The sequence below is a fragment of the Capricornis sumatraensis genome, chromosome 8 (genome assembly GCF_032405125.1).
Source record: "Capricornis sumatraensis isolate serow.1 chromosome 8, serow.2, whole genome shotgun sequence".
Classification (NCBI taxonomy): domain Eukaryota; kingdom Metazoa; phylum Chordata; class Mammalia; order Artiodactyla; family Bovidae; genus Capricornis; species Capricornis sumatraensis.
Genome location: NC_091076.1, coordinates 105,967,324 through 105,989,151, shown reverse-complemented (window position 1 = coordinate 105,989,151; position 21,828 = coordinate 105,967,324). Strand labels below are relative to the sequence as shown.

General features: G+C 59.0%; 1 protein-coding gene across 3 annotated transcripts; it reads right to left on the bottom strand.

Moving 5' to 3' along the window:
• Nucleotides 1–915: 915 nt before the first annotated feature.
• On the bottom strand, nucleotides 916–21,737 carry HID1 (HID1 domain containing). Of its 3 annotated transcripts, none has more exons than XM_068976378.1 (19): nucleotides 21,611–21,737; nucleotides 15,266–15,415; nucleotides 14,381–14,551; nucleotides 13,677–13,793; nucleotides 13,032–13,138; nucleotides 12,461–12,577; nucleotides 10,133–10,355; nucleotides 9,875–9,931; nucleotides 8,603–8,743; nucleotides 8,360–8,450; nucleotides 7,988–8,139; nucleotides 7,811–7,889; nucleotides 6,379–6,543; nucleotides 3,905–4,132; nucleotides 3,558–3,664; nucleotides 3,004–3,084; nucleotides 2,329–2,420; nucleotides 2,026–2,184; nucleotides 916–1,809 (listed from the first exon to the last, which is right to left on the bottom strand). In XM_068976378.1, the coding sequence occupies exons 1-19, from the start codon at nucleotides 21,674–21,676 to the stop codon at nucleotides 1,746–1,748; spliced, it is 2,367 nt and encodes a 788-aa protein (XP_068832479.1). In that variant the 5' UTR covers nucleotides 21,677–21,737; the 3' UTR covers nucleotides 916–1,745. The 3 variants fall into 3 exon arrangements, with proteins under 3 accessions (XP_068832479.1, XP_068832480.1, XP_068832481.1); XM_068976379.1 differs by having other exon boundaries at nucleotides 13,677–13,790; XM_068976380.1 differs by lacking the exon at nucleotides 916–1,809 and having other exon boundaries at nucleotides 2,053–2,219.
• Between the last annotated feature and the right edge of the window lie 91 nt (nucleotides 21,738–21,828).

The window sequence follows — 21,828 nt, the reverse complement described above, 5'->3', positions numbered from 1 at the left end:
CTCAGCCCAGGACATCTGGAAGCTCGCGGCTTGGCAGGCCACACTGCCCTTGTCTCCCCACACACCCTGTCTCCTAATGAGCTCCTTAATTAGCTGCCAAGCAGGGTTCAACAGCCCTCTCTCCCGCTGCCATAAACCCTGTTTGTTTGATCGATTCCATTCGGGCTTCGTGGCATTTGTTCCCGGGGACAGAGCTGCCGCTCCACATACAGTGGGAAGGAAGTCCCCCTGGGCGGGGCTGTGGAGCTGGAACAGTCCTACTTCTGGGCCAGGAGGGGTCTAAACCCTTTGTATGGTCCTCCCCTTGTCTGATCCTCAGCAGGAGAGGGGAAGAGAGAGGCTGGGGCTTCCACATCCTCCCACCCCTCGCCAGCCCCTGTATTCCCAGGACACAGCCCTGGGGGACTTTCCCCAGCTGCTGGGTCCTCTGAGTCTTCGGGCGGGAAGGGAGGGCACTCCTAGCCCATCCATCTCCCTGAGCCCAGTGCAAACAGTGAGCTGTGCCCAGGGTGAGACCTGGGGTGGGGCCTGGGGAGGGCAGCTCCACCCCTGCTGGCTGGCTTGTACCCCACAAAGCTGGGTGCTGGTGAGCACAGGGCTAGAGTCCCAGGGACCCCCAGGGTGCCGAGCAGAGCCCCTAGGGGCCATACAGGAGGTTGGGAGGCAGACCCTTCACCTCTCCTGTGTGAGCTCTTTCTCTGAGGGCACCACAGCAAGGGAAGCCCAACCCTCCACTTCCTCACCCAAGAAAATGATGGATGCTAGTCGTGTGCCGAGGGCCCTCTGGGCCTGACTCTGGCAGGCAGAGCCCCAGCACCCCTGAAAACGAGAGCCATGGACTGAACCCCATCTCCCCTCCAAGCACAAGGACGCAGGGCCTGGAGAGGGGGGTTTTATTATGTAAAGAGGCCGATTGTACAGAGCAAAGATTGTACTGACACAGACGGGGTGAGGGAGACCAAGAGGCCAGAACCAGGAGGAGGGACGGGTGGCCTCCCAGTACCCCTCCCCTCTAAACATCCAGGCAGTGGGAAAGGGGAGGGAGGGCTGAACAGCAGCTTCCCCACCCCCATCCCCTCACCCCCGTTTCTGTGTAAGAGCCAGGCAGGCTACATCCCTTGACCCAGAAAAATACAACAGGAGACTCTCAACCCCCCACTCCAGACCCTAACACGTGTGAGGTCCTCCAGTCTGGCTCCTGGCATCCGTCCGTCCCCAGTCCCCTCCTTGAGCATCCTGGCCTCCCTTCTTCCCGGGCTCCTGGCCGTGGGCGGGAGCTGGACCAGGAGGTTTCGGCATAGGAGGCCTGGAAAGGCTCCCCCCACCCTTGCAGGCGCCTCCAGGAATGACGGCCCAAGACTTCCTTGTGGGCATCATTAGGGCACAGCAGCCTGGTGCCCTCCAGGACCGGGCAGCCCAGGAGCCAGGAGGGCACTGAGGGTCAGCTTAGAAACGGGTCCTGAAGGGCAGCCAGAAAGAGGGGGGAGCTCTGGGCGTGGGGTGGGGGCTGCAGCCCCGGAAAGAGAAGGTTCCGGTGAGTCCAGCCTGCAGGCGGCGGGGGCAGGGTGGGTCCCCACCAACCCAGCCACAAGGGGCCTCTGGGACCTGCCGCCCAGGACTCGGCCACTCAAGCTCCCAGCCCTGATTGGAGTCATTTAAAGCTCAGAATGGGGGATCGGGGGTCAGCACTAGGGACCCCGGGTCCCTGCCCTTCCCTGGCCCCTGCCCCTTGCAGGCTTCCATCTTCACACACGCTGGATCTCAAACAGCTTCACGTCTGTGTCGTACCAGACAGGTGGGTCCACATTCCTGCAGAGCGGGTCGACAGTCACCCAGGGGCCAGGCGGCCTCGAGAAAAAGACTGGGGCTGTCCTCCTCCCACCCTGGTGTCCCCACCGCCCCAGGCAGTGGATGCCTGCCCCCATCAGACAAGACCACCCTGGTGGACGGTCTTGACATCAACCCCACTAGCTAAGGCCGACCCTCGCGGGGACAGCAGACCCCCAGAAGCCCCAAGGGGCCCACCTCAGGTAGATGACGCCCCACATGTAGGTGCGGAACCACATGGCTGTGCCCGAGTTGGCCTGGTACTTGCGGATGAGGATGGGGTGGGGCACGGGCAGCAGCCCCACCAGGGTCCCGTGCTGCAGGAACCGCAGGATCTCCGACTCATCCGTCAGGCCCCTGCCAGCGAGATGGGGGTCTCCAGTGTGCCCACTCTGAAGGTCGAGGGGAGCAGGGGGCTCACCTGTGCTCCCAGCCCCAGCCCCAGCCCCGGCCTGGGCTGGCCCCCAGAGCCCACCTGCCCGGCCACGCCCCCAGCCTTACTTGTCAATGCAGATCTTCTCCACCTGGGGAACCAGCACCTGCAGCAGCCTCATGATGGTTTGCAGCGGCAGCTTCGACTTCCAGGAGAGGACCTGGGGGAGGGACCAGGGTTCCCAGCTCGCAAAGCAGTCCCCCAGGGGCTCTGGCACAGACCTGACCCCTGGCCTGGAACCAGGAGCCCCCCAAGACAGAAAGCATCCTGGCTCATCACAGCAAGGGCCTGGCAACCGGGCAGGGCCCATGAATAGTGACTGCTATTCGTGCAGGGGCTGCGGCCTCTCACGGAGCGTGTACCGTGTACCGTGCCTTTGATCCTCACAATAGAGTGATGAGGCTGGGACATTTAGTATCCCCGTGCAAACACAATTAGTGGTGAGGTCAGGAAACAAGCTAGGGAGTGAGCAAGTGATGTAAGGAAGGAAACTGGAAAGGGTGATTTATTGAGAAAGGGCTGTGGACAGCCGCACCTTAACCTGCTGGGGAACCAGCTCTGGACAGTGCAGACAGAGGAAGCAACCAAGCCAGAGAGGCCAAGGTCACGAGACAGGACTGACCCCAAACCTGACCCCAGGCCAGTCCCTGGAATTGGACCCATTCCCATCCAAGCCTTTCCTGAGCCAGGAGCCCCCGACTGCCCCCTCAACACACACCTTATGCCATCTGCCCCACCCTCACCCACTCCGATGTCGGGCTCCACTGCCCACTGGCCGATGCACTGGACAGTCGCCGCTGCTCCCGCCAAGCCTGGCTGGGCTCCTGGTCCCCGAGAAGGAACGAAAGTGAGGGATGGCGGGAGAGGGTATGGATGGGGGGTGGAGGGCAGGCCATGAGGTCCTTGAACAGTCCCTCCCACAGCCTGGGACCCGGAGGGCAAGGAGGTCTCTGCCCTGGCCCATGCTGGGGGGAGGGGGCCCTCTCCCAAAGGAGGGGATGGCCCAGCCCAGCACCCTTTGCCCTGGGCCCCGGGCCCTGCCCGACCCAGCCCAGCCAGGTGACAGGTTTAGGGCCAGGGGCTGACTGGGCAGATGGGGTAAAGGCCAGCCCAGCCTTGATAAGGCTGATGGATGAGGAGGCTGAAGGCCAAGGGCTTGAGCCCATGACCAATAAACGAGGGAGGGGTCTGTGAAAGACAGCCCCCACCCCCGCGGAAGAGAGTCAGCAGTGCCAACCCGGATGCCCTGAGCACCAGGTGCCCAGCCCCCTGCGGCAGGGGACCCCAGGGGGCCCACCTCCGTGGCTGGGCTGTCCTCTGCCGAGCTCTGCTGGGGCTCAGACTCCAGAGATCGCAGGGTGCCATCCTCCGACACCTGGGATTTCTCCGTCAGCTTGTCAATGCCTGGGGGTTGGGGAGGGGCCAGTGAGGGGCAGCGCCCCTCCTCGAACACCTCTGCACAGCCCCGCCCCACAAGTCCCCAGCTTCCCTCCACTTTAGAGATGCTGTGTCTGACTCCCCACCCTGTCCAGCATGGAGGCCCAGTCCCCCCAACCAGCTGGCCCTCCCGGGCTCCCCCCGATACCTCCACCCCGACCCTTGCTGTCACTTTCCACAGCCCCCCGCCAGCCGTCAGCACCAGACCTGGAGTGGCCACCAGGCTGGTCTTGAGGGTGCCTGGCTCAGCGGGCGCTGCGGGGCGGGACCCCTCCATGGAGGCGCCTTCCTGCGAGCCCGCGCGGGACAAGGGTTCGGGCGGCCGGCGGCGCCGCTGCAGTGCCTTGTGGATGGCTGGCGGGTCGGTGGGCAGGTTGGCCAGCTGGTGGAAGACACTGCGCTTCCGGATGATGGCATAGACCAGGTTGGAGTTGCCTGTGGGAGGGGAGTGGGGGGTGTCTCAGCGAGGCCCCCTTGCTATCCCCTCCACCAGAGCGGCTTCCTGGGTCGGGGAGAGCTTGGAGGACGAGAGAGGTGTCTACCCCCAGGGGAGGCGACAGCAAAGGGCACAGAAGACGGGGAGTGTGGGCAAGGTTGGGGCGGGGGGTGGGCTGAGGCCGACTCCAGGATGCCACCTGTCAGCAAAAGAGCTTCTTGGCTGAGCTCACCCCTGCCCCTCCTTGGTACCCGGGGGACCCTCTCACCACCCAGCACGAAGGGGCAACACCTGGCAAAGCCGGGTGGGCCCAGCATGTCAGGGTCCCACTAAGCCAGCTGTTCAATATTTTGACAGTCCCCCAAGCCAGGTCACTCAGAGGAAGGACCATACGGCGTGTGCCCACGCTGAACGCCCTTGGCTCTGAGGGAGACAGGAGTGCTTTCCGGGCCTTCGGCGCCCTGCCATCCCACCACACGCGCTGCCCCAGCCCCCCCATACCCCCCCGTCGCCCCGCCCACCCACCCCCCGCCCCCGGCCCGTCCCCGCTGCCCCACCGCGCTTCCACGGCCACGTCTTGCCCCACCGCGCTTTCACGGCCACGTCTTGCCCCAGCGTCTGTGTGTAGACTGTGCCTCTCCGTGTTTTTCTACTGTTCCCACCCCATTCATCCCTGAGAAGTTAGCATCAGTCACTCAGTCGTGTTCGACTCTCTTGTGACCCCATGGACCCCACTAGGCTCCTCTGTCCCTTGGATTCTCCAGGCAAGAATACTGGAGTGGGTTGCCATTCCCTTCTGCAGGGGATCTTCCTGACCCAGCAAGCAAACCCAGGTCTCCTGCACTGGTAGATGGATTCTTTATCATCTGAGCCACCTGGGAAGCCCTTCATCCCCGATCGATTAGTGCAAATATTACTTATTCTGGAAATGATAACAACTGCTAATATTTAAGTCACAGGCAAGTGCTCAGTGCTTTCTTGGATTATTTCACTTAGTCTTCCCAACAACCTCTGAGATAGGGACTCTCAGTACTATTATTACGATCATCTTACAGATGAAGAAACTGAGGCTCAGGGAGCTGGTGTGTACACAGTCACAGAGCTAAGTGTTCCTTATTGTTCAGCTGCTCAGTCGTGTCCAACTCTGCGACCCCATGGACTGCAGCACACCTGGCTTCCCTGTCCTTAACCCAGAGCTTGCTCAAACTCATGTCCATTGAGTCGGTGATGCCATCCAACCATCTCATCCTCTGTCGCCCCCTTCTCTTCCTGCCCTCAGTCTTTCCCAGAATCAGGGACGTGAGTTAGCAACTAAACAACCATCCTAAGCTATACAATAGGTCCTTGCTGCTTATCTATTTTATATTTAGTAGTGTGCATATGTTAATCCAAAATACATATAATTTCATTATAAAAAAATGGAGAAGGAAATGGTAACCCACTCCAGTATTCTTGCCTGGTGAATCCCATGGACAGAGGAGCCTGGCAGGCTACAGTCCATGGGGTCACAGAGTTGGATGTGACTTGGCGACTAAACCACCACATTATAGCAAAAAGGGTTGCATTTTAGTTACATGTGTACACATCTGCCTCCTCTAAACACAGAGCTTTTCGAGGATGAGAATGTATCCTATTGATCTCCACCAGTCTAGCACTTAACAAAATGTCTGATTCCCAGATATCATCAAAAGTGTATCCATTGTTGTTGTTCAGTTGCTAAGTTGTGTCTGACTCTTTGTGACCCCACGGATTGCAGCATGCCAGGCTTCCCTGTCCTCCATCATCTCCTGGAGTTTGCTCAAACTCGTGTTCATTGAGTCATGGTGCCATCCAACCATCTCATCCTCTGTTGCCCCCTCCTCCTCCTCCCCTAAGAGCTAAGTGGCAAGGCCCTAACTGACACCAGGCAGCCCAGCATCTCTGACACCCAGCAGGCCCGTGACACCCTGAACTTCCCTCCCGTCAGACTGAAGATGACCTGTTTGGGTGACCATCTGTTTAGAGTCCCCCTCCATGCCTCCCTCCCCAGCTGCGAGCTCCATGGGGCAGGAGGCACTCTGGCTTGGTTTCCCACTGAATCCCCTCACTGGACCCAGGGCTTGGTATGCAGCAGGCACTCAATAAATGCATGCAGGACAAACAAACTGGGGATCGGAGGGCTGTGTCCTCCTCAGATGGGAAGGAGTCCTTGGCCAGGTTCCCCCTGTCCCTGAGGCCAGGCCAGGGGCTTGGGCTGGCACCTCACCATCAAACTGGTACTGGATGATGTTGTTGAAGACTTCCAGGAGGAAGAAGACCAGGTGGTGGTTCTGGGCGGCAGAGAAGAGGAACCAGGTGGTGGAGAAGGCCTCCAACAGGTGCAACAGCTTGTTGGCGGCCACCATGGACAGGCTCTTGAGGTAGGGCGACACTACAGGGGAAGGGTTGGCTTACTTCTGGGGCCCCACCAACCAGGCCTGCACACCCAGGGCCTGGGAGGGACACGGTGCTCCTGCTCCCACACCTTCCCTGCCCCCTGTCTGGGAAGTCCCCCCCAAAATCAGGAGGACCAAGCCCCAGAGGGCAAGGCCACACTGGCTATGCCTCCTGCAGAGCCCCAGGGCTCCACCCCTGTGGACAGCCACGTTTACAAAGCCACTCACGCACTCCATCTTCCCCACTCCTCCTCGAACCTGAGAGGGAGGCAGATACATTCCCATTTTGCAGATGAGAAAATCGAGGTTCAGAGAGGTTCATAAACTTGCCCAGGATTGCCCAGTTATAAAGTGATGGGCAGGGATACAAACTCAGGATCTTTACATCTTTCTAGAATATCAAGCTGGGAATTCCCTGGTGGTCCAATGGTTTGGACTCTAAGCTCCCACTGCAGGGGGCCTGGGTCCCACCCCTGGTTGGGGAACTGAGATCTTGCAAGCCATGCAGTGCAGACAAAACAAAACAAAATTTTTTTTTAATTAAGTAGAATATCAAGGTGATATTCCACATATAACTATATACGGATTTTCTGCACAGCCTGTGAAGGGGAAGTCAGAGACGCAAGGCTTGACTTCACAGACGGATCTGTCATAGACTGATCTTGCCCCATATCTTTCTCCCTCACCAGGATGGGGCAGGGTCGGTGGCTGTCTTGTTCACAAAGGCATTCTCAGGTAAGATCTGTGGGATGGAGCCAGTGATGCAAGGCCCAGTTTTGAGCCCTGGTTGAGGAAATAGGATGCCACAGGCTATGCAGTACAGTCAAAAAAGAAAGAAAAAAGGGGGAAAAATGAAAGCGAGAGAGAAGGAAGGAAGGAAGAAAACTGACCAGTAGGTACTTTGTCTGTTGTGTTCTATGCTCAGTTGTGTCCAGCTCCTTGCGACCCCAGGACTGTAGCCCGCTAGGCTCCTCTGTCCCTGGGATTCTCCAGCAAGAGTACTGGAGTGGCTTGCCATTCCCTTCTGCAGGGGATCTTCCCAGCCCTGGGGTCGAACCCGCGTCTCCTGCGTTTCCTGCATTGGCAGGTGGGCTCTTTACCTCTGCAACACCTGGGAAGCCCTGTAGGCACTTAGCTGCCCTTACGTTAATATTTCTATTGGACCCAGCAGGTTTGAACCAGGGAGCCCGTGGCAAGTCAGCCTGTGGCCGGGCGCCCCCTGGTGGTGATCGTGGGAAAGGCGCGCCCTGGTCCGCCCCCTACCGTTGACCACGATGGTGAGCAGGCAGTCGAAGAGGGGCTGCAGCCGCTGGTGCCCGCTGGTGATGATCTTGTGGAAAACCTAGGCGGGGAGCAGGGGGTCAGCCACGGGCCCTGCCGCCTCCAGTCTCGGCCGAGGGCACGTCACCCCCAGACTTCCAGGTCCCCCCCCTGACTTACCACGATGAGCAGGTCGGCGTGGGTGCCGGTGAAGACCGGGATGTCCATGGGCACGCGCACGGAGTAGGGCTTGTTCAGCCGCACCCCGAAGTTCCGCTCCCCGCTCAGAAGCAGCAGGATGAAGACACCGATGTGCATCAGGCCCACCCGAGCTGCGGCGCGGGGCGTGGGAGGGTCACCTCGCTGGGTGGGGCAGCGAGGAAGGGAGTCCAGGGCAGGGACCCATCTTGGGGTGGATGGAGGTGGGGGGAGGAGCCCTTCCCGGGAGGTCAGGGCACAGGGCCCGAGCTGCCAGGGGGCAGGAGAGGCTCGCCGCAGCTGCCCCTCGGCGAGGGGCACCCCACAGGCATCCCGAGCCCACCCCAGCCTTACACTGATCCGCTCGAGCGTCGTTGAGGAAGTAGAGGATGGGAACCAGGATGTCTAGGACGTCACTGCTCTTCAGCACAAAGAAGAGGAATTTCTGGGGGCCGAGGGGAGACGGGTGGGCGGGGTCAGGAGAGGGGCAGCCCTGCCCCGCCCCTCCCAGGAGTCTCCGTAGATGCCCTGCGCACCCCAGGGGTGGACTGCTGCCGGCCAGCTCGTGCCCCCGCACCGCCACAGGGGCCGGCCCACCTTGTTGAAGTCACAGAGCTTCCAGAAGAGGACCAGCAATTCCTGATGGAACTGGATCTTCTTGGTCGAATTGGGCAGGTAGGTCTGGAGCAGGGGGTTGGAGAGCAGCCGGGCTATGCCCTTGAGGATGAACTGGAAGTCCTGGGTGGGGTAAGGGCAGGGACCTGTCCAGTCCGGCTCCCTGCAGTCCCGGCTTCCTGGCCAGGCCCCCCACAAATGCGTCCTCTCTCCTGACTCCCACCATACCCAGAGCCTGATTCCCACCGTCAGAGCCAGAGGGGCCCAGGTTCCAGCGTCATCAAGAGCTGTCCTGGGGGTAGCCCCTCAGAATCTGGGTCCAGGGCAGGTCTAGAGAGCTTACTCCTCCACCAGACGACAGGCTCCCCATCTACACGCTGGACTCCTGCCCACCTCGACTCCTGTGGACAGGTGCAATCCTCCCGCCCCTTCCCAGCACCCTGTCACACGTGAGGAACAGTCTATTCTAGAAGAGCTGTCCATCACTGAGCACCTGCTACCTGGACAGTGCTCTCAGCCAATCCTCACTACAAGGCAAGGATGCGGTTCCTGTCCCTGCATCACAGCTGCAGAGCTTAGAGTCCCAGGGGCACAGCAACCTCCCCCAAGGTCACAAGACACATGAACCCAGGTCTCACTGGCCTTTCCATCCACTGTGATTCCCCTACCAAACCCACCATCAGAGCCACCTCCTCCCGCAGGCCTTCCTGGCTTCCCTCCCCTAGTTGAGGCCATCAGCCCTTTTCTGAGGCTCAAGACCCTTGCAGTCCAACCCCAAGTCCACTGGAACTGTGGTTCCTTCAGGTAGGGGTCAGGATTCACCCTACTCCCAATCTTATCTGCATCCTCTCACCCCCTGCAAGGTCACAAGCTTTGTGGGGAGTGGGCATCAAGAACCCACAGGATGACTTCCCTGGTGGCACAGTGGATGGGAATCCACCTGCCAAAGCAGGGAATATGGGTTTGACCCCTGGTCTGGGAAGATCCCAAAAGCCACGGAGCAGCTAAGCCGGTGCACCACCGCCACTGGGTCCGTGTGCGGCCGCTACTGAAGCGGGTGAGCCTAGAGCCCGCGCTCCACAGCAAGAAAAGCCAGGGCAGTGAGAAGCCTGTGCACCGCAACAAACAGTAGCCACTGCTCACGCAAGTAGCGAAAAACTGAGCAGAGCAAGGGAGGCCCAGCGCAGCAAAAAATTAATTACTTAAAAAAAAAGAAAGAAAAACCTGCCAGAGCAAGAGCATCGTTCAACTCACCTCCTCTCGATGGATGCGGGACAGGTAGTTCACAAACAGGTTCTCGGGCCCTGGAGGCTGTGGAGGGTGGAGCCGGGGCTCAGCAGGTGCCCTCACCCCCCATCCCTGCCCTACCCCAGGCCTAGGTGGCAGTGCCCCCTCTGACCCCAGACACCCCCATGAGGTGCCCGCTGGGTATCCCCTTGCCTGGGCTGCTGGAGGGGGTGCCACCCGTGCACAGCCTGACGGGGCCGGCAGCCCACCCTCTCCCGTGCTCACGTCGGCATCGTCCATGGCGGTGCCCGTGGTGGTGCCGTCCACGGTGGGGCTGGCACTGGTGGCGCTGTCGTGGTCCAAGGTGACGATGAGCACCTGGGCCGCTTCCTCCACCAGGGGTTCCCGGTAGTCGGAGAAGAGCAGGTGGTTATAGGGGATCCCGTAGCCCACAGGGTCATAGGCACACACGGTGTTCAGGAGCGACGTGAACAGGGGCAGGGCGTGTCTGCGTGGGAGAGGGGGCGGGGCCTCAGGCACTCTGCCCACTGTCCACTCGCGGCTCTGGCGGGGGAGGGGGGGACAAGGGGGGGTAGGTCGGCCAGGACGACCCCTCATCCCCCACTGTCTCAGTGCCAGGCTGTGGTCTGGGGGCCAGGGAGCAGCCCCAGGAGCTCATCCCCATCATTCCTGGGAGAGACCACTCCCCCCTCCTTGCCTGTATCTGGGACCCCAGCCGGGATGGTTGGGGGCCAGAAGGAGTTCATTACCAAGACAGGGATGGCCAATCCTGAGCAGCTCTTTGTAGAATATCATGTCCACACCCCTTAGATTTTCACCTCCAGGGGTTGAAGCCTATTATGGGTGTTTTTCAATTTTTTTTTTTTAATATATATTTTTGTGACTGCTCCACACACTACAGCTGGGATCTTGGTTTCCCAGCCAGGGATAAACCTTCACCCCCTGCACTGGAAGTGCAGAGTCTTAACCACTGGACTTCCTGGGAAGTCTCTAAAAACTACTTTATTTTTCTAGAGCAGTTTTAGGTTCATAGTAAAACTGAGGGGAAGGCAGAGATTTCCCATAGATTCCCTACCCCGACACACACACGGTCTCCACCACCATCCGCATCCCCCACCAGGGTGGCCCATTTGTCACAACTGATGACCCGACATCAACACATCCCTGTCGACCAAAGTCCACAGTTTACATCAGGGTTCATTTCTTTTTTCTTTTTTTGGGCTGTGGAATCTTATTTCCACCAGGGCTTGAACATGCACCCCCCCTGCAGCGGAAGTGTAAAGTCCTAACCTCTGGACCACTGGAGAAGTCTCCAGAGTTCACTCTCAACGCTGTATAATCTACAGGCTTGGATAAATGTATAAAGAACATGCCTCTGAGGTTTCTGCAGGGCAGGTACCCTCCCTCGGGGCCTCAGAGAAGCGTTGGAGGCCCACAGGGAAGGCAGGAAGCAAAGCACGTGCCCCATTCCCCAGCTCCCAGGCCACAGAAGGCCTCCATTCAGAGATCTGTGAGGTGTCCGAGGTCAAGCTCCTCATCTTACAGATGAGGAAACTGAGGCCCAGGGAGGTTCATCAAGTGGCAAAGGTGGCCGTTTGCCTGATAAGGCTGGGGAGGAAGAAAATCCTGGCCAGCTTTCAGCTGTGCCTGGTGGGGGAGTCACCTGGACTCTCTCTACTTCTGAGGGTTGTGCCGGGAGTGAGTTTGGGCGGAAGGGCTGCAAAACCTGAAGATGGGGTGTGTCATGTGGAAGTCAGAGTCTGGAAGAGGGTGAACCACGACACTTAGCGGCACTAACCCCGTGCTGCCAGTGCAGCCCTGGGCACAACAGGAGCTGCACAGCTGAAGCATACAAACCCGCTGTAAATATGCAGTCCTGGCATGTGACACCTCCACGAACTCGTATGCTCCCAGAGCCCTTAAGTGCCCCCACGTGGGCCAGGCTTCCCCATTCTTCAGAGTATTCAGCACACCCCCACCCACCCACCACTTAAACAGCACTGCCCAGGAAATTCCCTGGGTAGGACTTGGCCACTGCCGTGGGCCTGGGTTCGATCCCTGGTCAGGGAGCTAAGATCCTGCAAGGCCACACAGCATGGCCAAAATTAAATGAACCGTCTAATACAAGCTACATGTAGGTACGGACAGCTTAACATGTGGCTGGTCCAAAGTGAGATGTGCCGTAAATGTAAACTACACACCAGATGAAAAGAGAATACAAAACATTTCAATAACTTTGTTCAGTGATTACACCTCAAATACTGATGTTTCAAACATATTGGGTTAAAATTAACTTCACCTGTTTCTTTTTAACTTTTTAGATGCTGCTACTAGACATGTCTAAACTGCATGTGTGGTTTGCATTATCCTTCTACTGGACGGGGCTCTAGATGGAGGACCCAGGCACCCTTCAACCAGGGCCCCCAACAGGGACCGCGCTGGTGTTAAGGTGCGGCTGTTGTTATAGATCATCACCACCAGGGGGCAGCGTGCCTCCTCAAATAAGACACATTCGCCAGCAAATGGCCTCAGTGCCAGGCTGCCTACCAGCGGAAGGTGGGGAAATCGAAAGGCAGGCCAGGGGCCCCTCACCTGTTTTCTGTGGAACAAAAAAACTGCACCCACGGATTGATGCTGCTGCTGTCCGGAGCTGGGGGCAGGTACATGGCCTCGGAGAAGCAAGTCAGCAGCAGTTTCAGCAGCTCCATCCTTGGGCAGAGAGGACAGGAGAGAGCCTACCCTGAGGTTCCCAGTTCCCCTGAAGGGCATGCCCACCCCACCCAGCTCTCATTCAGGTCCATGAAAAGAAGTGACTCCGTTTTATCCCTGTGAGGCTGAAGCTGGGTCACAAGCGAGCAGGGTCTCCTCTCTTATTGTTTAGTCCCTAAGTCTTGTCTGACTCTTTGCAATCCCATGGACTCTACCCTCCAGGTTCCTCTGTCCATGGGATTCTCCAGGCAAGAATACTGGAGTGGGTTGCCATTTGCTTCTCCAGGGGATCTTCCAGACTCAGGGATCAAACCCAGGTGTCCTGCATTGCAGGCAGATTCTTTACCCCTTAGCCACCAGAGAAGCCAAGGGTCTCCTTGGAAGACCCCCACACATGGCTCCCTCTCTGAGCTGTGCAGGGGCCAGGCCTGGGGTCCAGCCTGAACAAGCTCACCGATTCATGTCATGGATGTAGTTGGGCTGGGGAGAGTGAGCAAAGCCCACGCCAGCCTCCCAGATGTATTCACAGCTGTCCAGGGAGTGAATGTCCTCCGCCGAGTCCTGGGGACAGGGTTAGGGAGAGAGATCAGTCCCCTACCCTCCTTGGTGGTGGAGGGGGGGCAAAGACCCTCATCTCTCCCGAAGACAGACCCTCAAAGCACCCTGGGTGCTAGGAAAGCTCATTTTCCTTCAGTCTGGTGCTTGCTCAGTCCAGTGGGAGACAGGAAGAGAGACAGGAAGTGAGCAGAGCGGAGTTGGGGGCCCCTGATGGTGTGTGGGTGTGTGGGGTGGACAACCCTCAAGGTCAGTCCACTGCCCTCTGGAAGTGAGAGGGGCCAGGCCTCCAGTGCGCCAGCCCCACCCCCCACCGCGGCCCAGGCCAAGACAATGGGTGCTTGTGCCCTGCCTCCCGGATACAGAGGGCAGGGCCCACACCAGCTGGCTCCCCTCCAGCCGTGCCAGCCACCACCCCCTCCTGAGACCATGCGTGCCAGGCAGCCTGGCCCTCCTAGGGGAGTCCCCGCCCCAGGGAACTTCAACCGGCCCGGACCTGGGATCAGGGCCCTCCTGGGCCGGGGCGGGGGCTGGGGGCTCTCACCACAGTGCTCCTCCGGTGGCTCTGCACCGTGAAGTCTGGGCAGAAGAGCAGGTCAGCGATGGCCAGGAGCAGGGACTCAGCCAGGGGCCGGGCGTTTTCGTCGTCATCCTCTCCCTGCTTGGGACAGGGCCCCGGGAGGCCCCTCAGTCGTGGCTGCCCAGGAGAGGCGGCCCCAGCACTTGGGGAGGGGTGGAGGACAGGGTCGGCCCAGGCAGGTACCCGCGGTGGAGGGAGAGAGGAAGCAGGGCGGGGGAGGGCGGGGAGAAGGAACAGGAAGTGGACCCCTAATCACCCCCAAACCTCCCAAGGGAGAAGGGGGACAGTGGGGAGCAGGGCTGGGAGCAGTCAGGAGGCCTCCCCACTGACTGGGAGGGGCCGGGTGAGCCCCCTAAACTCAAGAGCCTCAGCCCTGCTGAGAATCACTGGGTCCACCCACCCAACACCGTGCACCCCCAGTTGCCTGGACAGAACCCCAGGAAGGGAGTGGGGTAAGTGGGGGGAGGCCCCAGCTGCCCTGCCCGCATCTCTGCCCAGCTGCAGGGGCAGGGACCCCCACGGGGGAGAAACCCAGGACTCGAGGAGGATTTGACCCCCTCCCCCGGCCCCTCCCAAACCCCAGAAGAGGTTCGGCCCTACAGCTTTCTTCCCCTTCCCTGCAGCCCCACCTCCCCCTGCCCCCCAAAGTCCCGGCCCGGCCCACAGACCCCTCCTCGCCCGGCCCCAGGCACTGTGGACCAGAAGAAGCCCCTCCAGTCAGGGTCCTCGAAGATGTAGGGCAGCACGCGGGTGAGCAGGCGGCTGCAGTTCAGCACGATCTGCCTCTCCTTCTCCGAGTGGCAGCCGCTCTCGGCTCCCTGCACCAGCTTCTCGACTGCCTGCGGGGGTGGGCAGAGAGGCGGGGGGCGGGGGGATGAGGCCCTGGCACCTGGGGTCAGGCTGGGCACCCCGGGCTTCAGAGGGGGAGTGCGTGGCCAACCTGCAGGGCCACCTCTCCAGACAGGGTCAGCCAACCCCGGGGGGACAAGACATGGGCCAGGGGGCAGCTGGAGCATCTGGGAGTGAGACCCAGCCCACCACTCACTGGCCGAGACCTTGCTAAGTGACCAGCCTCAGTTTCCTCATCTGTAAAATGGCAACACTGGCAGTACCAACTGCACTTGCTCTCCTGCTCAGCCGCTCAGTCGTGTCTGACTCTTTGCGACCCCGTGGACTGTAGCCCGCAAGGCTCCTCTGTCCCTGGGACTTCCCAGGGAAGCATACTGGAGTGGGTTGTCATTTCCTTCTCCGGTGGATCTTCCTGACTCAGAAGGTCAAATTGCATTGTCTCCTGCATTGGCTGGATTCTGTATCACTGAGCCACCAGGGAAGCCCACCGACCACACAAGGTGAGCTAGACGGGCTGACTTGCGGCAAGTGTCCCCCTAGAGCCCAGCCAGGGGGAGAAGCGGGTGAAGCCTTGGGGTCACCTCGACTGGGTGGGGATGTCCTGGGTGCTGGCCCTGTTGGACCACAGGGCTGGGCCAGCTCCAGCCTCCCTGGGATTGTGGGAAATGGCTCGGGCGTGACAGCGAGGGGCTGGGCCCCCTCACCTTGTAGCACAGAGTGGCCAGGTTGGAGGGTGACTCCTCTCGCACCGCCCGGATCTCCGCTGCTGGCACCAGCGCAAAGACATCCTGCACCGAGGTGGCCGTGTCCGCCCAGAACTGGTCCCAGAAGGCGTCATCGGTGGCTTCCACGGGCTGTGGGTGGACCAAGTGTCCAGAGTCGCATGATCTCTTGCCAGCAGGCCCACAGTGTGCCCAACTCTGTGACCGAGGGAGCCCTGGAAAGCGAAGCCCCCTCCTCCACCCCTGCTGGTGCCCAGGAGTCTTCCCCCGTGGAGACATCCTTCAGTGGCCATGAGCCCTGGTTGGCACAGGCAGGCGGGGGACACTTGACACAGATGGTCAGGGATCGGCTGGCACTGAATTCAGTAGGCAGAGCCCAACCCAGTCCCTGAGGGACTTGTGACCCCCCAGTAACTCACCATCCCCCCTTGGTAGATCCTCCCCACTTGGGGGCCTCCCCAGGCCACACCCCTAAGTCACGTGCCCAGGGACTAGAGCCAGGCTATGCCCCTTCCCCTGGGAAGAAGCCAAGGGGACATATGCCCGCTGCCAGTCACTCAGGCTGCCCCCTAGACCCCAGCCTCCACCCTCAGCCGGTACACCCAACTAGCGCCGAATCTAAAGGAGTAACCCACGGCTCTCTGAGGACATCCGCTCTTCTCGGTACCCACCACCGGCGCTGCAGCTCAGGCCACTCTTGCCAGGGCCCCCCTTCCAAATCTACCCCCTCAATCCCGCCTCCACACTGCCCCCAACCAGCTTTCAAAGCAACAGCACCAAAGGCATTGCTCCCTCAACAAAGACACTTAGGGCTCCCCGCTGCCTGCCGAGTCCAGACCTCGGCTGGACAGTCAGCCAAGATCACACCTAAACACCTACAAGCACACATCTGGGCACACAGACACACACATGGACATGCAACAAACACACACATGCACACGGATGCGCGCACAGGAATACTTGTATTCACGATCCCAGCAACACAGCCCTGCCGTCGTTTCTGGTTGCCCTTGCACAGACCATCCCCTCTTCGCCGCATACCCACCCCACCCAGCACTGTCCAAAGTCCGACCAGACGTACTGAGGCACCATGCCTTCAGTACACTTATGCCTTTTAAGTCTTATAGTCAGCCATATGAACACCCAATCTGAATCATGAACCCTAGAAGTCTTTCCTAAGGAAATGATTTGAGACATGCAGGTATGAGAATTTTTACTGAAGAGCTGATGTGAAAAGTTAAAAGTTGGAATCAACGTAAACAGCCAACAATTGGGGAATGCTTAAAAAGTTGCTGCTGCTGCTGCTACTAAGTCACTTCAGTCGTGTCTGACTCTTTGCAACCCTAAGGACTGCAGCCCACCAGGCTCCTCTGTCCACGGAATTCTCCAAGCAAGAATATTGGAGTGTGTTACCATGTCCTTCTCAGGAAAATACCGGGCAGTCTAGTGGTTAGGACTCTGTACTTCCACTACAGGGGGGACGGGGTCAATCTTTGGTCAGGGAACTAAGATCCTGCATACCACTCAGCCAAAAAAATAATTAAGACATAGTCATACAATGCAATACTATGCAGCCATCAGAATCATGTCTTCAAAGAGTACGAATGAATGGAAAATGCTCATGGTACAATGTTATGTGAAAAAGAGAAGATATAAAATAACTATAGGATGATCATGATTTTTTGTAAAATTAGAGGAATAAAACGAAGATCATAGCATCTGGTCCCATCACTTCACAGGAAATACATGGGGAAACAGTGGAAATAGTGTCAGACTTTATTTTGGGGGGCTCCAAAATCACTGCAGATGGTGACTGCAGCCATGAAATTAAAAGACGCTTACTCCTTGGAAGGAAAGCTATGATCAACCTAGATAACATATTCAAAAGCAGAGACATTACTTTGCCGACTAAGGTCCATCTAGTCAAGGCTATGGTTTTTCCAGTGGTCATGTATGGATGTGAGAGTTGGACTGTGAAGAAGGCTGAGCGCCAAAGAATTGATGCTTTTGAACTGTGGTGTTGGAGAAGACTCTTGAGAGTCCCTTGGACTGCAAGGAGATCCAACCAGTCCATTCTGAAGGAGATCAGCCCTGGGTGTTCTTTGGAAGGACTGAGGCTAAAGCTGAAGCTCCAGTACTTTGGCCACCTCATGTGAAGAGTTGACTCATTGGAAAAGACTTTGATGCTGGGAGGGATTGGGGGAGGAGGAGAAGGGGACGACCGAGGATGAGATGGCTGGATGACATCACTGACTCGATGGATGTGAATCTGAGTGAACTCCGGGAGTTGGTGATGGACAGGGAGGCCTGGTGTGCTGCAATTCATGGGGTCACAAAGAGTCGGACATGAGCGACTGAACTGAACTGAACTGAAAAGCCTAGAAGAAAATGACAGAGTGGCGATAGCAATTATCTTGCGGGGTGGCTTTTTTGTTTGTTTCTTTATATTTTTTCTGTACATGCACATATTGCTCTTTTTTTTCTTTTGACTGTTCATCTGTCTGAGGGTCAACCAAGGTCCTCTTACCCTTTTAAATAGCACTTCCCGCAAGAGACCTTCCCAGGATGCTCCAATCAAATTGGACTTTTGCCTTCTCTGAAAGAGCCGATAAAGGGCTACTCTACCACAAATCGGCACGTAATATGCATCACTCTTATTATCAAGAAACAGTGTGAATTTTACTTTAAAAAAAAAACTCTGTTGGGACTTCCTTGGAGATCCAGTGGTTAAAACTCCTCACTTCCAATGCAGGGGGGCAGGGGCAGGTTTGATCCCTGGTCAGGGAACTAACCCGTGCGGTTATTTTGGCTGTGCGGTGAAACCAAATAAAAAAATACTTTAAAATAAAAATTCTGTTCTCTAAAGCCACTTCTTCCAAGAAGTCTCCCAGTGTTTCTACCAGTGGGCTTGATCCCACCTTGGAAACCTGCTCCCCACCCACCGCAGTCACTCATCACGGGCCTGATTCCACTCTTGCCTGGAGGCTCCATTCCTCCACCAGCTCTTCTCCGGGACCGTGCACTTGAGGCATATGGCAGATGCTCAGCCGGTATTTGTCCAGCTAAAGGCTGTAATCAGTCCCAGAGATTCCCTTCAGCCCCTTCACTGGGCAGAGCTGAGCACAAGTCTGGGTACAAGCCTCCCCAGGGTCCAGTTTACCCCAGCCCATTCCCCAACAAGGCCGCCCTCCGAGGCACAGGGCAGCCTGTGGCCACGGCCTTCAGGGCTGGCCTGGCACCAGGACAGCCTGGGTCCCAGAACTGGTAGAGCAAGTTAGCTGGGGGAGAGGAACAAAGACCAAAGCTGCGCCCTGGGGCTGCGGCTGGCTGGTCCTCATGCCCTCCAACCGTCCTGGGGTCCAGGGAAGCACGCCCCCTGTGTGGATGGCCGGGTGGAAGTGGGGAAGGAGCCTCCCAGAAAACATGCATGATCCCCGCCCACCTCCCATCTGAGAGCTCCTTTGGGAAGCCATTTTCCCCTCCTCCCATGTAGCCACTACCCTTTAAGCTTAAAGGGGCAGAAACTCATCAAGTGCACTTGACCTCTGACCTAGTTCATCAGGCAAGTGTCATCTGGGGACTGAATTAAGAATGAGGAGAGAGTCTTAGGGGGGAACTTGAGAGGCCCCAGGGCAGCCCAGCTCTGAAGCAGAGGGAAGTCCCAGCTCTGGGAGCTGGCCTTGAACTTCAGGACTAATGATTTCACCTCCCCCATCCCCAACCTCTTCTCTGGGTCCCAGCTCAGATCCTTCAGTTTGGTGGCCGTTACCAGAGCAGGGGAGGCTAGCCATAGGTACTGATGCCATAGGTACTGGCCAGGTTCGCTGAAACTTTTGAGTGGGGAGGGAACATAGCTTAGATCCTGCCTCAGTTATTCCAGCCCCACCCAACACAAAGAAGCTTCTAAAATCCAAGCTAGTTTCTTTAAAAAGAGTATTTTTGGTGAAGGTGAGCAGGCCTGTGCTGCCAGAGGCACAGGGACTGAGCTACCCTGGAGGGAAACCAGATATTCTTAGCGTAGCTTTGCTGGGACCTGCTCAGGCCAGATGCCCACCAGCCCGGAGGACTAGCTGCAGCTGCTGGACCTCTCCGACAGGAAGAAGGGAAGGACCAGCAGTGGTCCAGCCTGCCAAGGGTGACCTGTACTGAAGGACTGTGTCACCACGGCGTTCGCACACTCATACGTGCGCACATGTGTGAACATGGACCCACTAGGTATCCTCTGGCCTACGACAGAGAATCTCCAAAAGGACGGGATCTAGGAGAGGGTCCCAGATCCAGGAATATGCCCCTCGAGGGCTCCACCCACACCGGGAAAGGCTTGAAACACAGCCAAAGCTGCCGGCTTCAGGACCGGGGTCCGGCCCAGCCCGAGGCAGGAAGAAAACAGGATACAGCGCAGGAAGGCTGGGAAAGCCAACCAGCTTGGGCCCAGGCCACGGGGAAAAGGTGCTAGATTGGCTTGCCTGCAAAACCCTGTGATCACAGAGGCCCTGGGACAAGAGGACACCCTGGGACAACTGGCCTGAATCTCCTTGGGGACACCGAGTGGCAAGGTCTGGGGACCATCTGGGATTTGGCTCTGACTCCCGAGCTGTCTGAGCCAGGTCACTGCACAGGGTCTGTGGCTTCAGGCTCTGAGGGTCTCTCCCTCCAGGCAGCCGAGGTCCCCTCCCACCTGCAGGGCCCCCAGGCTCTCCCCAGAGAGACTCAGGCTGGTCTCTGGCTCCAGCCCTGTCCCAAGTCAGCTCACTGTCCCCAGCTGTCCCCAGCTCAGTCCACCCTGTCATAGGGCCACAGCCAGGGATGGATGGAGGCCCAGTGTAATTTGGGGAGGGGGCCCGAGCCTGTAGGAATCCTTTGGGACCCAGCTGAGCCGGTCCTACTGGCCTGGCAGAGACCCTGGCTGCCGAGCCTACAGCCCATAGCGACAAGGTGGTTTCCTCCAACAAGGTGTTTCCCTCCCCAGGCAGGTAAACACAGAGGCCTCCCTCCCCTCCTCTCCCTGTGGTCCCCCACAGAGAGGCGGGCCCACCTGCCACCCTCAGATCTAGAAGCCCCACGCCAAGAAAGCCAAATGCCAGAAATAGCCAGGAGCCTTGGAGGCAGGGGCGATTAGCAAGGCCTGGTTTCTATCAAATGCCTCTCAGCTGGGGCTGGACGCTACCGAGGCCCTGGGCGTGTGTCGGGCTCCTGACCTTTCTCTGGTGGGAACCAGAGAGTGTGGAACCAGAGTTCTGGCCCCTGGAGCTGCAACCAGCTGGCTATGGGGAAAATGGCTCCCTTGAACCTACTCTATTTGCTGGGAGCATGAGAGAGCCCTGGGGGTGCAGGTGGAAGGAAATCCCTGGCTGGCAGCAGGTCCTGACTCCCTCAAAAGTGGGGGACCTGGGGAGGCAGAGATGGGCATCTCTTCGGCCAGAGTGGCCTGGCTCAAGGAGTGAGAAGAGAGGGTTGGGCCGGGAGATAGCCTTGCTGGGGCCAGCCCTTGTGCTGGAGGCAAGGAGTTGGCCTCGGTGCCACTTGTGGGCTCAGGGGTCTGTGCAAGCCTGGATGGGTACCCCCAGGCCCCACAGTACCTAGTCCAGGGGCAGCCTGGACGGTTCTTAGCCCTGCCCCAGAGAACAGGGTACAGCAAACACAGCCACCTGCACCGCAGGGCCTGGAAAGGGGAGCCCCTGGAGCAGTGGTCCCCAGCTGGGAATCTGGACTCCGTGGGCCTGGGAACAGCTCCCCTGGCCAGGCTGCAGCGCTGCCCTCCACTCTGCGTGTTCCCATCAACACCTAGGCCTTCTCTGGCCGTGGGCATCGACCCGGCCCAGCGAGGCCGCCACCGCGCACCAGCTGTTTCCCCGATCCGGGAAGGCAACCGCCGGCTTTGTTTGCACTGAGTCAACCAGGTCTGTGCCTCCCGGATCGCTGGCACCCAGGGGCAGGGAGGAGAAAAGGAGGTGTTTGGGTGGGTGGGGGTGGGGAGAGGCTGGAGATTGCGGGGCTGGAGGGGCGATGAGGGGACCGACAGCGGGGCGGACAGCGGCGACGCCGGCCTGGGGAGTAGGCACACGTCAGCCTAAGGTGGCAGCAGCAGCTGCGGGAAATAGGGATGTTCCCGGGAGAGAAGGCTGGGGGTGGGGGACTAAGGGATGGAGCCCTGGGGTACAGGCCCAGGGGTCTCGCTCCGGCCCTGGCTGCGGCGTCACCCTCCTGGCCAGCTGGTCCCCCCAGCCCCCGGCTAGCCAAGTTCTTGCAGCCGTTCCCCCGACCCCGAAAGCCCTGCCCAGCCCCCAGCCCGGCAGGTGGGTGGGAAGGCCGGGGCCCCGGGCGCACCTGCGTCTTGGTGGTGAGCTGGATCACCGCCTTTCGGAAGTTCAGCTTGGAGTCGGCCGACCCCATTTCGTTGGAGCCCGTTCCGGCCTGGCCCCGGCCCCGACTCCCGCCCGGGTTCCGGCTCGGTATCCAGCTCCAGCCCCGCTGCCCCAGCGGCTCTCGCAGGAGCCGAGCCGCGCGCCCCGCCCGCAAGCCGGCGTCGGCCCCGCCCCCTGGGC

What these genes read in the sequence shown, in the direction of transcription:
- HID1 (XM_068976378.1), bottom strand. Translation starts at nt 21,676, where the DNA reads ATGGGGTCGGCCGACTCCAAGCTGAACTTCCGAAAGGCGGTGATCCAG. An exon ending in CTGGGGCCGGGCGAGGAGGG is followed by an intron (nt 13,794 to 14,380) that starts GTCTGTGGGCCG and finishes CCCTGTCCCAAG; the next exon opens with CAGGGAGAGGATGACGACGA. An exon ending in CATCCAGTACCAGTTTGATG is followed by an intron (nt 4,133 to 6,378) that starts GTGAGGTGCCAG and finishes CCCCTCCCACAG; the next exon opens with GCAACTCCAACCTGGTCTAT.